Genomic DNA, 17,988 nt, shown 5'->3' with positions numbered 1-17,988 from the left:
CAACAAAAGAAATTAATCCCATACATAATTTTTATTATATTGAATATGGTATTAAGGTTCTTTAGAAAAATTTCGCCGTTGCCATCACCATCGTTGGAGCATCAATTTCTATTAGCAACCACACAGTTCTACTTGTGTCGGCAAGGTGACCACAACATCGTCGAGATTGTTGTCAACAAAGTCCAGAAGTGCTCTCACATGCCGATAGTAGTTCATTGCCTTTCGTCCATTTCTTCTGTGACCATCCCAAAATCTATCAATGATGTCTTAGCCCATCTTGGTTGACGTCAGGCCATGCTAGATGAAATAAGTTTTCTTTAGAATAATGGAACTTGGGAGCTTGTCCCATTATTGTCTTGAAAATCTATTGTTGATTGCAGGTGTGTTTTTGCTATCAAAGTTGGTAGTGTTAGAACTATTGATCATCTCAACGCCCATTTTGTGGCGAAAGGTTACACATAATTTTTGGGTTGGATTATGTGATACTTTTTCTCTAGTGGCAAAGATGCCATTTGTTCGTTTATTTATAACAATGATGACTCTTCAATAATGGTCTGCCTCTTTATCAATTGGATGTCAAAAATGTGTTCCTTAATGGAGATTTGCAAGAAGAGATTTAAATGGAGCAACCTCTAGGATTTGTTGCTCAAAGGGAGTTTTCTGAGTTGGTATGTCATCTTTGTAAATCCTTATATGGCTTAAAACAATCTCTTAGGGTCTGATTTGGAAAATTTAGTAACGTGGCTCAACAATTTGGTATGACTCAGTGTGAGACAGATCATTCAGTCTTTTATCGCCACTCGAGTTCTAGATGTGTCTACTTGATAGTATACATTGATGACATCGTTCTTACATGCAATGACAGTCATGGCATCTCTAAGATGAAATAATATCTTTGCAACCATTTTCAGACCAAAGATCTTGGTAAGACCTAGTGTAGATTTATGACCTCAGGCACTTATGAACTTGTTTGGCTTAAGCAATTGCTTAGTGAGTTATAATTTAGAGATGTCACTCAAATGACATTTATATGTGACATTTAAGTTGTTTTTCATATTAGTTCTAATCCTATCTTTCATGAGAGGACCAAACATATTGAAATTGATTGTCATCTCATTCAATAGAAAATTGTATCTAGAGACATCAAGATTGAGTTCATGAATTTAAGTGATTAGTTAACAAATATTATCACTAAGTCTTTACAGGAGTTGAGAACTGATCATATTTATAACAAGCTTGCTATATACAATTTGCATGCACCAGCTTGACGAGGAGTTTTACATATATTAGATACCTTAGATAGATATCTTTACTTAGTTTGTTATTATTCTTTATTTGTATTTTGGGCTTAACCCATATTTTTTGTATTATAAATAGAATATTTTATGTGTATATTCAACACAAGGAAAATTAATCTCATACATAGGTTTTAATATATTGAACAATTAGTTTTGTTTTATTTGAAAGTTCCATTTAGTCAATTGTTTTTTTGAGTAGAAGAAAAAATGCTTTAATTGACTAAAAGCACAAAATTTTATTTAATCTTATTTTATTATGCAAGTTAAAATACCTAACGATATATGTAAGACCTAGCCAAATGAATTTTACACTAATCAGATAAGATGATACAAGACTGATCATAATAATTAGACCAAGCTGATCATATTGATTAGACAAAACAATGTTGAAGTTCTCACTTATATTGATTAAATGCATTAAACACTTCTATCATACACTTATAAGACATCGTCTAAGAAAACTTTCTAAATTAAGTGTCAATTGTTTTAATTGTTGAAATTCTTTATGTTTTTACTTAGTTTCAAATTTGAATGAAATAATTCTAACCTCAAATATAAAATTCTTTCTAAATGATTAAATATAAATTGAAATAATTTTATAAACAAATCATATATCTTGAATTCAGAAAGCTTTAATTGCCTAATGGTAATTTCATCTCTAGTTATATATAGATTTTATGTGCTCTAATTCAAAGAAATTTTATTTAATTAGGTGGTATTAACTCTTATTAACAGAAAACTGAACATAATTCTCGTGATAATTTTCCTTGCTTCCATATCATTTATCATTTATAACTCTACAAAAGATCTTAATATATCTCAACCATTCTTTTCTAAAACTTAATTACAGTGTCACACACCAGTTACACAAGTCTTTAATATATTGATATGAATTGATGATAGTTTAATCTAAAAATTCACTTTATTAAATGGTGATTTGTCATATATGGATTTAATTGCTTTAAAACTGTTTTTATACTTTAAAAATGTCTAAAAACATGTTTGAATATATATGAATATATGAATAAATGGTGATTTGTCATATATGGATTTAATTGCTCTAAAACTGTTTTTATACTTTAAAAATGTCTAAAAACATGCTTGAATATATATGAATATATATATATATATATATATATATATATATATATATATATATATATATATTTATATATATAGAAATGAATATCTAACATGTTCAGTCATGCAGATGAAGAAACTATTGATCATCATGTGTTAACAAAGGTAGAGTCATTTAACATCTAGCTCTTATAATTCTGTTTAAATCTTCAATCAATTATCTATGCTAAAATGTTTTTATCTTTAATATTTCCTGCATGATATATTTTCTATAATTTCTTATAGTCTACTCTTCACATTTTCCTATATCATTGAACATTTATACTTTTACGAATTACTAAATACATTTTTCTGCAATCTCTAAACAATATTTATTTAAAATTGAATTTAAATATTTTATTTTGATTAACTTAATCGTAATATGGTTTTTAAAAGCAATTATATACAATATATTTTATTAAAAACATATATAAATAATTCAAATAGCATTTTAAGAACAATAAAAATATTATTGATATTTTATAAAAAAGAATAGTTATCTTAAATTGTAATTATACTTTTATAAACCTATATTAATATAATAAATATATTATAATTTTAAAATATTCTGCAGGTTGGACCAGTACAAATACTTGGTCAGTACAAATACTTGGTATATATAAAAAAACTAAAAATAGTATAATTTTCGAGGCATCAAACACTTTCACCAGAACACATGGACGTCTGTTATATTTCTAGAAAAAATAAGAGCACACTACAAACCTTTGAGATTGCACAAAACAGTAACACTACCACCAAGTATATAATACAAAAGATCCCATATTGCTAGCACCTCCAAGAAACACTAACAATTATTCCCTATCCTACGAACATAGAACACCAACTAAACTTCACATGTGACCAAATGCAGAAAACAAGCCTTCCAGGATTATACACCATCTCAATCATGAAGAAGACTCTGATCAAAGTGCCAAACACCTGCAAGAAGCAGCAACAACAGCATTTATTCCATTAAAAGGGAGGGAGAGTGTAAACAGAATAATGCATAATAGTTACATGCTTGTTTGTTAGTGAACCAAAAATAAGTACAAAATATATGCCGGTAGCTGAAGATAATATATGCATACCATGACCCTTTCCAACTAATCTCAGTTGAGTCACATATTCTGCAATCTTCTTAATTGATTCAACCTGTACACAGGAAAACCCAAGATGTTACAAACCCAGAAATGGTTTATAGTATTACATATAATGATTAAAGGGTCTTGCATTTTAGTGATATTCAACCATAATATGAATTCAACTGCACCGTATTTTGTAAAGTTTTTTACCTGCTCATTCAGAAACTCACTCTCAATGAAGTCTGCCAGTTGAGCATCATTGTTACGATCTGCCACCTATATTGTTTAAGAAAAACATGATAGTAAAAGATAAGCAATAACAGCTTAACACAACAAAGATTGCTTGGTCATCTAGCAGTATGAATTATAGGTACTCTATGATTTTGTTACAAATACATTCATTCCAAAGCTAAGAGGCAAAGAGGCATTACACTATGAACATATAGGAGTTTCTCATTTGTCAACTTCTCCAAAGACAATGCTAGCTCCATGGCTGAATCAAGCCAAGATAACAAAGATGGAAAGCAAGTTAGCATATTAGTTTGAACATAAGACCATTATAAATAAAAATGTGCACATTATTTTGAAAAGATGTAAACAGAAAACATGATCAAGAAACATAAAAACAAAGTTTGAGTAACAAAAACAGAAAACTCACCATATAGGGCATCCCCTTTTTCTGTATGCTCAAATTCTGACGGAGGACTTGAAATGGGATGTAGCACCACTCGTCCACCACGAATGTTCTAAGAAAATAAGAGCTATGTTTGTCATCATTAAGTCTAAGCTATAAAGTCTAGTTCTGTATTTTGTGCTCAAACTACAGATATTATTCAAATGATATAAAGATTGATGATGATATTGTTCTGTTATATATATATATATAATGAAGAATCAAACCCCAAAAAGCTTAACAAAGCCATTTTATTCTGAATGTTTTCCTTTCAATCACATGTTCTTCCATTTAAACCCCATATGCTTAGTAATATACGTCCTAAGGACATATTTGTTTACAAGTTGAACTCAATTGACCAACAAGCTTATTGTTTCATAAGAACAAACATGTCATAATTGTGTTAAACCTTGTTGATTCATAAGGCAACAATAGTCAAATCGTAAAATAAAAGAGCAGTTCAAAAGTAACACACCAACCTGATACTTTATAAGCTTTTCAGCATGCTCTCTTTCTTCTTCACTTGATTCCTTGAAGAACCTGTTCTCCACAAAGCAGCACACTATTAAAAACCCTGTTTGAGAAATAGAGTAAATAACATTATAGAAATATGACACTGGTTCAGAGTTGATTACTTGGCAAGTCCCTTGAGAGCTATGTTATCTCTGTCGAAGTAGGCAAACAAGGAATGATACACATAGGAAACATTGTATTCCACACTGTATCCAGAGTTGAGAGACATAAAAACTATTAGAAAAAAGACTTTTAATTAAAAAAACAAGTAAACAATTAACAATAAGTAAATAGATGAAAGGAGAGTATAATATCAAGCCTTAAAGTTAAAAGTAAATGATGAAAAATTGTGCTTCCAATTTACATAGACTTTGTTAAATGTGATATTTGTATCTATATATGAAATTAATGAATTTGGTATTTCAATAATTGATAATATATGATTTTATTCTTTTATGAAATCTAAACTTAATATCCATTAAAGAAACCTAATTCATCAACTTAAAAGTATAGAATCAAAATCAGATTCAACGCAAACTACAACTACCAAAGACACGTTTTCCCTTTCCCCTTAAAGATGCAGGGGTTTTATGTGCTCATAAAAAAACACTTTCCAGTAAAATAAAGAATAGAAAACAGTTAAAAACATAAACAAATATGTACTTAAAACTAAAAAAAATATGTAGGTACTTTGCTACAAATACAACTGAAACAGCACACACGATTTTGCGCAGATTATTAAGCCGAACTCTGATTCAAGTTTGAAATCGGCAAAAAAATCATGAATAAAACTCCATCAAAGTCTTTCAAAATTAAAAGTTAAAAAAACCCACTAGAAATACATCAAATACTTCCCTTCTAAAGTGTAAGAAATGGATCTTTAACTCTCACAGATTCCAAACAAAAAACCACAATACGAAAAAAATAAGATATAAAATGTTAAAGAATGAAAAGAATCATACTTGATCTGTTCATTGATTGCAGCTTCAGCCTCATCTGAATAGTTTTGGCGAGCCAAGGAGACATTATGTGCAATTGGGACAGCAAGATAATCCTTTTTCAGCTCCTGAAAAGGTTCAAATATCACCCCAGTGAGCGGTGCCGGTGCGTTTGAAGCAGCAGCACACACCCTCATGCTCCTGCTCCCATCACCATTAACAGAAAAACTCAAAGAAGAAGAAGAACAAAAGGCTAGCTTCTTCTTAGCACCATCACCACCCACACCATTTGAGAGAGAAAAGGTCAAAACCTTGGAACATGAAAGGGCCATTTGGGAGGAAAATGAAGAGAAATGGAGAAGATGATTTCAGTTGCGGCGAGGTGATTGTGTGTGAAGGGAGGAAGGGGCAAGGGTGATATAAGTAGTAGAGAAAAGGGGGTATTCTGGGAATTCAAATTTATTTGAACCGTTTGATTGAGAGACACGTGGATGGCTGAAATTTGTTACAAGTACGGGCGTGTGGCGAGCTCGTGCCCTATCCAATGTGAAAGCGGAATCTGTGGAAAAATCCTTTCCACGTCACAATCGAGCATACTCGAATCTGAGTCTACGCGCTCGAATACGTCAAGATGTGGTACTCGCGCTTTGAGCGTTTCAATGAATTCGGTGCTTCAAAATTTTGTCTGTTTGTTCTTTCTTTCTATCTTTCACATTTTACTTTTCTTTCCAGAAAAAAAATCAAATGAAATAAAATGTGGTTATACTATTCAATTGTTCTATAATAAATGCGACACTTCATATTTTTAACTATTTTTGTTCTCACTTAGTTTTCTTTTTCCTTGATATAAAATAATATTTTTAATTAAGGACTGCAGTTTTTCTAATGCGTGTACAAAGACGCCATCCTTTTAAAATTTAATTCATTTTTATTATATTGTTTCAAAATTGTTATTCTTTATCTTTATAAATGTTGAAAAAGTAACATTGTCTTTATTCTTTACTAGGGCATGACATGTATTCACATCGAGATTTCTAAGTAAATTTTAACATTATATATGTAGATATGTTAAACAATAAATTTATAGAGACTGAAAAATAAATTAAAAGACATTAAAAATTTGTATAATGTTTTTTCTCAAATTTCTTACAATACATTTTTCACGTTGTAACAGAAGATTTTTTGTATTATTATTTTTAATTAAATTGAATGTCAATATTCCATCATTGTAAAATTAAAAATTAAAATTCTTCTAAATACATTTTTTATATTAGAATTTAGAATTGTTGGTATAAAAATATTTTGTAATAATAATAATAATAATAATATATTAGAATTAAAAACTTTATTTTTATTAAAAATAACTGCGTTGGAATCAGGTTATTTCTATATTAAACTTAGTGAAAGAAAAAACGCCGTAATTTGTAATATTATATATATATATATATATATATTAACAATTACTTTTAGTGATAATTTATAAAATATGTAAAAACTCCTTTTTATTTGTTATTAATACTATAATTATTATTTAAAATAAAGAACTTTTATTTTCTAAATATTATACTAAACTTTGTCGGTCATTGTCCATCTACCTTGACATCTATTTCATACAAACTTATCCAAAATGTTCAGGAATTTTTCTTCGTTACGGTATTACGTGGTCAACTACGTATTAATTTTATGATGCCACTTAATTTCACAAATTTTCAATAAAAAATAGGAATGGATCATTATTACAATTTTCTAAAAGAATACCTATTTATGTAAATTTCACACGTTTTAGTAAAAAAAAATAACAATTTAAAATTATTTCCCAAACCAACTTAGTAAGTGATTCGAAACCTGTCAAGTACAGGGAGATATTAGCGGAAGTATTTAATAGATAAATATTCTAAAGAATTATTTTTATGTAATCAAATAAGTGCATGAAATAAAGTAAAAGGCTGATGATTAAATTTATATATAATAATAGTATATACATAAATACAGCAGTTTATTGGGATAAAATTTATAGAAGACCAAATTAATAATTTTATAAATATAGTTTCAATAATTAAGATGATATTAAAGTTTTTTTTATCTATTTATTAAATTACCATTTAACATAAATAGATCATAATTAAAAAAATTAATATAATATTTTACTGTTAAGATAGAAATTAAAATAAAGATATTGTATTAAAAAAAATCAAATCCAATTCTAACATGATATTATTTTATTAAATTGTAATTTAATATTACAAAATAAATAAATAAAAACTTTATGTATAACATTTCAATTTTAACAACTTACAAATAATCAAATAAGGCGATTAAAAATTGATAAAATAAAACATATTTGTAAACTTATAGATGTAGTATTAATATACTTATATAAGAAAATAATTATAATAATAAATATATCTAAAATAACTAAAGATAATTAATAGCCGATCATCGTCTTTTACTAGGAATGTTTTAATACCTATTCTTAATCTATTCACACTAATTAGGTGATCATCACAAAATAAACAACATAAACACAAGAAAACACAAAAGAAAACACAAAAGAAAACAAACAAGATAAGCGTGCAAAAGGAGTTTTTATAAATCAAACATAAAACTATTATAATACATTACTCATTTATAAAACAACCATATCGCACACAAAGACTCATTTTAGATTCAATTATCCAAATACATGCCTTTAACATTGGGTTTCATTGTAGGTGTGCACTTGTAGTAATATTTATACTCTACACAGTCATAAACAAATGAGTTATCACCCTACTACTCACAAGGTTAGTGTCATTCGCACCTAGGACCAAAACAATCCAATAGTTAAGACCTCTTGTCATTACGCATCATATAGAGAGGAATATTCCTCTCTATATGAGTTGAATGGTTGGTAGTATATTAGATACCTACTTTTTAATTTCTCATATGTCAATGCATAAACCAAACATCACCAACACATCTCCTTGAAATTCTCTCAACAACAATACCACACATATCCATAACAAAATCCTCATTTCCATACATAAGATTATCATACTCATAAGCATACTCAAAGATTATATAATTCAATACCAAACAACCAAGAAGCAACATAAAAATAATTAAACATAAAGATTCGCACTCAAAGGTGACGTCCATCCTAAGCTTCTCATAAATGTCAAACCTTTCCCAAAAGTGGCGCTTAGCAATAGTCATGGTACTCAGCAACAGTCTTGGCGCTTAGCACCATTCTTCTCACAAAAAGGCTCACTTAGCGACACTCTCTTGTCGCTCAACGTCCTAGAACAAAATGCTCCAAACATGTAGTGAAAGATGGTGCTCAACGGTGCCCTACTACTACTCAATGCCAAAGCATTCCTATTTTATGGTGCTGAGTAGTACAAAACCGACATCCAACGGTTTGGAGCTAAAATGCTTTCAAACCTGCATAATGAATTGACTCTCAATGCCAGCCTGTCATTGCTTAACATTGTATAAAAAACAATATATGAAAACTTTATGATTTAGGAAATTAGAACTTGCTCAAATGATCAAATTGTTATTCCATTCTTAGTACTTTGGTAAAAAAACAACTTTTAAAGTCAAGACACATACTAATTGGCTCAATTAACCAGATCCTAAGTTCCCCAATCAACAAAACTCAACCAAGACAATTAAATAATTCAAACATCCAATACACCAAATTCAACAGATCAATTTCATCATACCATTTAATTATGCAATTACAAATTTCAAGATATCTATAATATTAAAATAAAACAATTAACTTCCCTTACATGAGAGACAAACAAACTTGCTCAAAAGAAACCCAAACCCCTTTCAAGCTCACAGGATGTCCTATCTACATTTAGGAACAACACAAACACGATCAAGGCATACCATTAGAACCACTAATAAAAAACGATTCATATAGATGACTAAAAGTACACATGCAAGTGAAAGAAGACTCACATGCAACAAATCACAAAAAAAAAAAGATCAAGAAAAAGAGCTGAAACTCAACTTACGCAAACGGAAAAACTGATCAGTCCAAATTCAAGAGCTCGCCACAAAGATCAATTATACGGTTTCATTTCTTCAATCAAACGAGTAGAGTAGAGAAATCTTAAAGAGAAGTTAGACAACTCTAGAAAAGTGGTTTTTAGAGAGATTATGTAGTTTAAAATAATGAAGTTTATTCATAACAAAACTATTTATATTAAAACCTTTGAATATTAAAATAATTGTGTCTCACTATTTTTAAACCACTATTTCTGAAATATAACTTTCTATGTCTTCACAAAATGTGGTTACAATATTTTACTATTAAAATATGCAAAATCGGTATTCTAAATCGCTCATTACGCTTCGGTTTTCGAAAAATTGAAGCGTATTAAAACGCAATGGCAAAGTTGTAATTTTTGAGACACTACTCTTTTTATCCTCCTTTAGATTTATCATCATTAGAGAAATAAAGGGAAAATAAAGAAAGGGACATTGTTATATTTAACATAATTTTTTGTTATCGGTTGGTGAGATCAGAGAATAAAATGGCACCACCGTTATTCAATTGGAGGGTGAAGGACACCCACAAGGGAACCCCTATGGTGGTGAAGAAGAAGAACCCAAATTGGTCGATGGTGGAACTGGACGGTCATGAAGAAGATGACTTAATGACACCAACTTCTCCCATGGGTGTTTCACGGGACAAAGGAAAAGGAAGAGGCAAAAATGTGAAATAACTCACATGGGTTCTTCTCCTTAAAGCATACCGCGCCGCTGGTTGCCTGACCTCCCTAGCGTCGACATTGATGGAGTTTGGGGTTATTTGCTAGTACTTTTATGTCCTGAGATAATTTGACATATGTGGATGGATGTGGCTGGTTGGGGATCGAATTTAAACACACTGATCAAGTTTCTTTTCATCTTCCCACTATCCAAATTGAAACATGTTGTTCACTATAGGTTTATTAAGTTTCTTGTTAATACTTCAACCACATTTGAGGTTTGTAATCATGATTATTTTAGGCACAACCAACATAGAATGAAGATTATATTAATTTGTTGTTTATTTATATTATATATTTCAATATGCATTGGTGATGCCTACCTAAAGAAGGTAGAGTTTAATAGAGCACCATTATTGTCAAAATTTCGACTCCTGGAACCCTTTGAGCAGTCTATCCTTAAAGCTAAACCAGCAATACTGGTATAGAAATTGTGTTCTCAAGATCAGTTTCTCATATTTGCATCAAATGGGTTATGGGAGCATTTAAGCAGTCAAGAAGCAGTTGACATTGTCCAAAGATGTCCCTGCAATGTAGGATTCTAATTTACTTAAGTTTCCTTTGCATATATAACTGTCATCTTTGGTATAAAAATGTGTTGAATAGATTATTGTGATACAAGGAGTGGCAAAGAAACTTGTGAAAACATAACTTTGTGAAGCTGTGAAGAAAAGAAAAAAGAGATACTCAGACTTGAAAAAGATTGACAGAGGGGTGAGGAGACATTTCCACGATGACATCATTGTTATAGTTTTGTATCTTGATTCAAATTTTTTGGCTCGTGCCAATTCTTGTGTACCCTTGGTTTCTATCAAAGGAGGTGGTGAAAATGGTTGTTGTTTAAGGAAGTGTTTGGGGTTTGAAGATAATTTAGTTTTGAAGTGAGAATGAGAAGCTGATTTGGGGACGAAAATAGCTTCCATTAATAAATTGGTGTAATGATTTTGCTATGGTGTGTTTGGCAGGGTTGAAGATGAACATGTGATAGTGGGAGTGACAGTGGCGGAATGAAATGATGCTTGTTTGGGGACTTACTGGATAAGGAACCACATCCATGTTGTGGCTGCCATTGGATTTCAACAAATCATAAATGCAAAACTGGAAAAGTCCAAGATACTGCCTCGGTTATTTTGAACCGAGGCGAAAAGTCCTTCTAAAAAAAATAAAAAAGGAAAATTCTATTGCTTCAGTTACCTTTGAACCGAGGCAAAAAGTCTATCCCTTTTGCCGAGGCAAAAGGGATAGACTTTTTGCCTCGCCTGTATATGTCTCGGTTTCGAAACCGCTGCCTATGTGCGAAAATAACCGTTGTTATTTCCCTTGCAATAGTGAATTGAAAGTAGTTATAATATAATGAACAATCAAATTATCATTAATATAAAATAGTGTGTTAGGGTTTATAATTTATTAAATCTTTCTTATTTGTTTTGATTAACTTGTCAAAAAATATTAAAATTTTGTGTACCATTTATTTAAAGAATATGAATAAATAATTTATAATTTAAATCTTTAACTTGACAAACGAAATTATATTTCTTTAATTGATTTTAAAAAATTAAAATCATTACATCAGTTTAACCCACACTTTCAGGCTTAATTAAAAAAATACAAATTATTATGTCGTAACCATTTGGATGCCCATTCTCTCTTCTGTCTCTATTATTGCTGCTACTATTTCTATTACAAGACTTTCTTACATTTACATATTCTTTTTTATTTTTCTTTAAACTTATTTCTCTTGCATAAAATTGAAAACATGGCACCGCAACTTCATGAAAAAGTCACCTCCATCCTCCTCCTTGAAATATAGGCAAACACTAAAAAAGGAGGGAGTTTGGACTAATGCAAAAAATAATGTCACGTGTTCAACGTCTAACCACTCAATAGCCAACATTAAAAATGACCAGTGACAATTTTGTAAATAAATGTAATTATTAAACGTTGTTTAGAATTATAATTCGACGTAAAAGGATATAAAACGTCAAATGCCTCAACGTTAGACGTCAAAAGGATAGTCAATTCAATAAAAATTTGAGTGGGAGATTGAAAATTCATTCACTTTATCTTAGTGCGCAAGACCCTCTTCTCTGCTCAAATTTTTTTCGAACGAAGTTTGACGACCATCACATGTAATATTTCTTTCATTTGATACAAATGCATGTTAATTAACTACTTTATGTATGATTTTCGTTTGTTTTCACCGATTATTTTCGTGTTCTTGTCCTTCATAGGCGCATTCTGCTTTCTTTCTCACTAGTGGCAACACTTTATTCCAATGAACTCACCTTTTGAAGGATAATTTTCATTTTCATTTTGAAGAACTTATTTGTTGAACTTGTTTGTTATTTTTTTGTTGGTTAACTTGTTTGTTTGTTGTTGTTGTTTGGTTGAACTTGTTTATTGTTGTTGTTTGATTGAACTTGTTTTTTGTTTGTTATTGTTATTTGTTGTTGAGCCTATATTACCGTTCATAGTTCTAATTTTCAGGTCTCGTAGAGTTGTAAAAAAGGATTACAATTAATTAAAAAAAATAAAAAAAAAATTGATTAAACTTCAAAACATGAAAGCATTTAGGCGCATAGACAATTTTTTCTTAACAATTGATGATTACTCAAGAAGGGTATGAGTTTATATCTTGAGAAACAAAATTGAAACATTTCAGAAGTTTAAACATTGACATAGTCAAACTAAAAATTAGCAGGAATCTAAGTTAAAGGTATTGAGGACTGACAATGGACTTGAATTTGTCTATGATATCTTTAATAACTATTGTGCTAATCATGGTATTAAGAGACATAAAATTGTGGCTGCAACTCCACAACAAAATGGTCTTGCAGAAAGGATGAATATAACCATTCTTGTGAAGGCCAGGTGCATGAACTAAAGTATTTTGGGGTGACGTTGTCAACACAACAGTGTATTTGATAAATAGGAGTCCATCGTCTGCCATAGAGAATAAAACACCAATGGAGGTTTGGAGTGGTAAACCTGCATATTACTCAAATCTAAAGGTGTTTGGAGCTTTGGCTTATGCTCATGTAAATAAAGACAAGCTAGAAGCCAAGGCTGAGAAATGTGTGTTTCTTGGGTACGTAGAAGGCGTTAAAGGATATAGATTGTGGAGGCTGGATTCAAAACCATCCAAACTCATCAATTAGCAGAGATGTAATCTTTGATGAAGTAAGGATGGGAATGAATACTTTAAACCAAGAATCAGAGATGTAGAAATTACAATTTGAGGTAGAGATGCTTCTAGATAAAACTCAACAAGATCTTACTAATGACCAAGAAAGTTCATTAAGTAACATTGAGAAATCAACTTTTGATCAAGCCACCAATGACTATCAACTTGTTCGTGATAGGGAAAAAAGAATCTCCAAACCAACTAAGAGGTTTGGACAAGTTGATTTAATATGTTATGCTTTGAATACAACTGAAGCGATAAATTAACCAGATGAACCAAGAAACTTCAAAGAGGCTCTTTAGAGTGAACTGTTAACTCCCTAATTTTGCATTCTTTTCTGTGTTTAGAAGCTTTTGTTAGTGCATTTTAGTTTTTAACTGTTTAGAATTAGGCTAGTTTTAGGTTTTTCCTTAAATTCTTTAGATTTGTAGAATTTTAGTTAAAAATAGGTTTTTAGATGTAATTTTTAGTTTTTGTTAATAATTAGGAAATTGGTATTTTTCTGAAATTCTTTCAATAAAAATGTTTTGTTTTAATTAGGTTTTAATCTCATAATTTTTCTTCTTATTTGCATTTTAACCCTTTAATTCATTTTTTTAAGATTTGGATTTGATTGGGCTTAGAAAGCTAGCAAGAACCTTGGATTGTTTTGAGCTGAAGAAGAATTTGGGTTAATTCTGAATTGGGCCGCTGGAAGGCTGATGTGCACATTTGGTCAGTTTCACCCACTCAAAACACTACTGCCACACTATGGATTGGGCGCTGTTGCATTTCAAGATTGGGTCGTTGATGTATTTGAGATTGGGCTGGCAGATTTGTCGTGCTGCACTTGGCATTTGGGCTTAAGTTGGACGGCGTCGTTTTAGTGCTAAAGCAGTTGCTGCCTTTCCTTCTTTGGGGTAAGTCTCGAGACTCAATTCATTTAGAGAGGAAACGAACACCCAAGAAGTTAGGGCTTGACGCACCAGAGAGAGTGAGAGAAAGATAGTTCCATGGCTCAAGTGCCACTTACTCGAATGATGAAGGCAAACCGGTGCACGTGTAAGGGAGCTCGAACCAGTGGGAAAGTTGAAGATGATCGAAGGGTTGGGAGAGCAAAACTTATGGAGGCCGTTGGATCAAGATGAAGTATAGCAAGCAAGGTACCCCTCTCCCATTTTTCTTTTCTCTTTTCTTTTCAACCTTATATAAAGGGGTAGTTTTCTACACAAGATACACTTTTACAACTTTTCGCTACAATTCTTCATTCTTTAGGGATTTTGTTACTGGATTTCGCGGAGGAATTCACGAGAGTGATAGAAGTGAGCTTCCTCTGTGGTTTTTGGTATGCTTATACGTTTAGATTTTGATTTTAATAAAGCGTTGATGTTGTTTTTTATTTTTCGTTTCAATTTCTATTTTCTGCTTTTAAATTCTGTTCTTATTCAGATTATGTGATTGTGTTTCTTGTTCTTCATTGAAAATGAGTTGAACTCATAACTTTGCACATCTGCAATTCCTTTTTGGAATTAAATGACCCAGAGGTGAGTGTGCATGACCGAGATGTCTTCTCGAGTCAAAGTTGATTTCAACGAGAAAAAATATTGTTCTTAGCTTCTGTCAATTCTTGAAAAACATGATTTAGACTCTGTGATTCTACATAGTTAAATATCTTTAAGGAATTACATGACTCCACAGTGAGCATGACATAACGAGATGTCTTCTCGAGATGGAGATGAGTCTAATGAAGAAAAAAATATTTTAATTCATGTTTTGTTTCTGTCATTTCATTTTAATTAGGATTTTATATGTTTTAGAGTATATTGTATGTGTTCGTAAATTTCTATCTCTGATATTGATTAGAAGCATGAATTAGATTTAGGTTCATTGTGACTTTGATGAACTGAGTAATGATTATTGACTTTTAAGTTCTGGAAATGTACTTTAAGACCCTGCGATGAGCTTATCTTAATAGGATGTCTTTCTGATATATGATCAACCACTTTGTGCATTGATTTCATATGAATTTGATTTTAGTTTTTTATTCTAACCAATTCTCCTAGCTGATTCTTTGATTTTTAATATTTCTTTTGATTGTGATATCTCTAGTACTTGATTTGCAAATATGATAGTTTGATTTGGTACTGTTTTAAATCTGTATAGTTCATTTAGTTGTTGATTTCAGTTTTAATTGGTAGTACTGACATTATTGTTTCTTATTACTTCTGTTTAGATTGTATAGTGTATGTTTCCATCTGAATTTTAGGTAGTTATAGTAATTAGATTTTATTTCTGTTTTAGGCAGTATAGACATTTCTTTTCTTTTCTTTTATTTCATTTCATACTTCATTCTTTCATTCAAACAGAGTTTAGATTTTATCCTTTTAGTTTCATTCTTTCATTTTTAAATTCCCCGCCTTGCATTATTAATTAGTAAATAAACACAAGACCTTAACTCTACACTTTAATCTTAACTTTGTTGAGTCCTAGGTTTGATATTTTGGTCATCCCTATGCTACATTAGTGGGGGACCAGACTTTGTTCTGCCTTAGGTGACTAAAAGGCAGTTTAACATGAACAACGAAAGCTTTGGTTGTGTGTCATGGAAGAAGAACTTGAATCACTTAGAAAGAACAACACCTACATACTTGTAAATTTACCTAAGGGCCAAAAGGTGATTGGATGCAAATGGATCTTCAAGAAGAAGGGTGAGATTCCAGAGGTTCAAAAGGCTCAATTTAAGGCAAGATTGGTGGCAAAGGAGTTTAGTCAAGTCGAAGGTGTGGATTACAATGAGGTTTTTGTCCTTGTGGTGAACTCTATTCATTTAGAATTTTGATGTTAATTGTAAACCAGTTTGATTTTATCTGGTGCAATTGAATTTCAAGACTGCTTTCCTACATGGAAACTTAGAGGAAACAATTTATATGAGCAAACTAGAAGGATTTCCACTTGATGATAAGGTATGCCTTTTGCAAAAATCATTGTATTGTCTAAAACAAAGTCCCAGGAAGTGGTATAAGAAGTTTGATGACTTCTTAATGAAGTTGAACTTCAAGAGATGTAGTTACAATAGTTATGATTACATACTCGAAAAGGGAGATTGGTTGTATCTATTGTTGTATGTAGATGATATTCTAGAAGTAAACAAAGACCAAGGGATGAATAATGATCTAAAGCTTACTCTGAATTCAAAATTCGAGATGAAGGATCTTGGAAAAGCTAGTTGAATTCTTGGAGTAGACATCATCATAGATAAGTTGTAAGGTACTTTATTTTTGTCTCAACAGATTTATATCAAGAAGATTGTGGAAAGGTTTAGGATGTATAAAGTTAAATTAGTGAGCTCACCTCTAGCCCATCACATGAAACTCTCAAGGAGGCAAGACATCATGTTTGATGATGATAGGAAAGATGGAACTTATTCCTTATGCTTGTGGACTAGGCAACATTATGTATGGAATGATTTGCACTAAACTAGATCTTGCACATGTTGTTAGTGTTGTGAGCAAGTGCATAGCAGAACCCGTACGTGCTCATTGGGAAGCTCTAAAGTGGATTCTCTGATATTTGAATGGATCTATAAACTCGAGTCTTCTATATCAGAGGAAGACTCATTTTAAATCCATCATTGAAGGCTTTGTTGATGTTGACTATGTTGGATGCCTTGATACCAGAAAATCTCTCTTAAGATATGTGTTTACTCTGTTTGGAACAACTATGAGTTGGAAGGAAAATCTCCAATCTGTTGTAGCTTTTTCTACCACAAAAGCAGAATATAATGCTTTGGTTGAAGGGATAAAAGAAGGTTTCTAGCTAAAGGAAATGCTCTTTGAACTTGGATTCAAACAGAATAGTGTACAAATCTTTTTTTATAGCTAAAGTGTTATTCATATAGCCAACAATCAAATGTATCATTCAAAGACCAAACATATTGATGTTAAACTACATTTTATTAGAGATGTGATTGATTCAAGTGTTATTAAAGTAGTGAATATTGATTCTAATGACAATCCAGCAGATATGTTAACTAAAGTGTTTCCCATAAATAAGTTTGAAAAATGCTTAAGCCTTGTGGGTTTTAGTTATATTTGATTTCATGGGAGTGGTTGTACAAACTGCATTGAAGTGTCAAGGTGGAGGAGAAATGTTGTAGATGACTCTTCATTTGAAGTTTTCTTATTATTTATGAATAACAGTTTAACGGTCATGGTTGGTTATTTTTTTTTTATGTTTACTGTTATGTTTATTATGTATTATGTGATATATATATATATATATATATATATATATATATATATATATATATATATATATATAGGGTTTGCTAACTTGCGTACGCCTGTTTTTCAGTTGGTACATTTTAGCAATGTGTACCGAGTTTTAGTAGACAAAAATACCCTAATATATCATGAATTATAAGTTTTAAGGTTAAG

At 30.9% G+C, this 17,988-nt stretch overlaps 1 protein-coding gene across 1 annotated transcript; it reads right to left on the bottom strand.

Moving 5' to 3' along the window:
• Positions 1-3,079: 3,079 nt before the first annotated feature.
• On the bottom strand, positions 3,080-6,025 carry LOC108346839 (ferritin-3, chloroplastic). Its single transcript, XM_017585881.2, has 8 exons — positions 5,648-6,025; positions 4,808-4,891; positions 4,652-4,712; positions 4,158-4,245; positions 3,931-3,992; positions 3,710-3,775; positions 3,506-3,569; positions 3,080-3,356 (listed from the first exon to the last, which is right to left on the bottom strand). The coding sequence occupies exons 1-8, from the start codon at positions 5,953-5,955 to the stop codon at positions 3,319-3,321; spliced, it is 771 nt and encodes a 256-aa protein (XP_017441370.1). The 5' UTR covers positions 5,956-6,025; the 3' UTR covers positions 3,080-3,318.
• Between the last annotated feature and the right edge of the window lie 11,963 nt (positions 6,026-17,988).

This window comes from Vigna angularis, chromosome 9 (assembly GCF_016808095.1).
Source record: "Vigna angularis cultivar LongXiaoDou No.4 chromosome 9, ASM1680809v1, whole genome shotgun sequence".
NCBI lineage: Eukaryota > Viridiplantae > Streptophyta > Magnoliopsida > Fabales > Fabaceae > Vigna > Vigna angularis.
The sequence above is the reverse complement of the archived record's forward strand: the minus strand, read 5'-3'. Positions and strand labels throughout refer to the sequence as shown.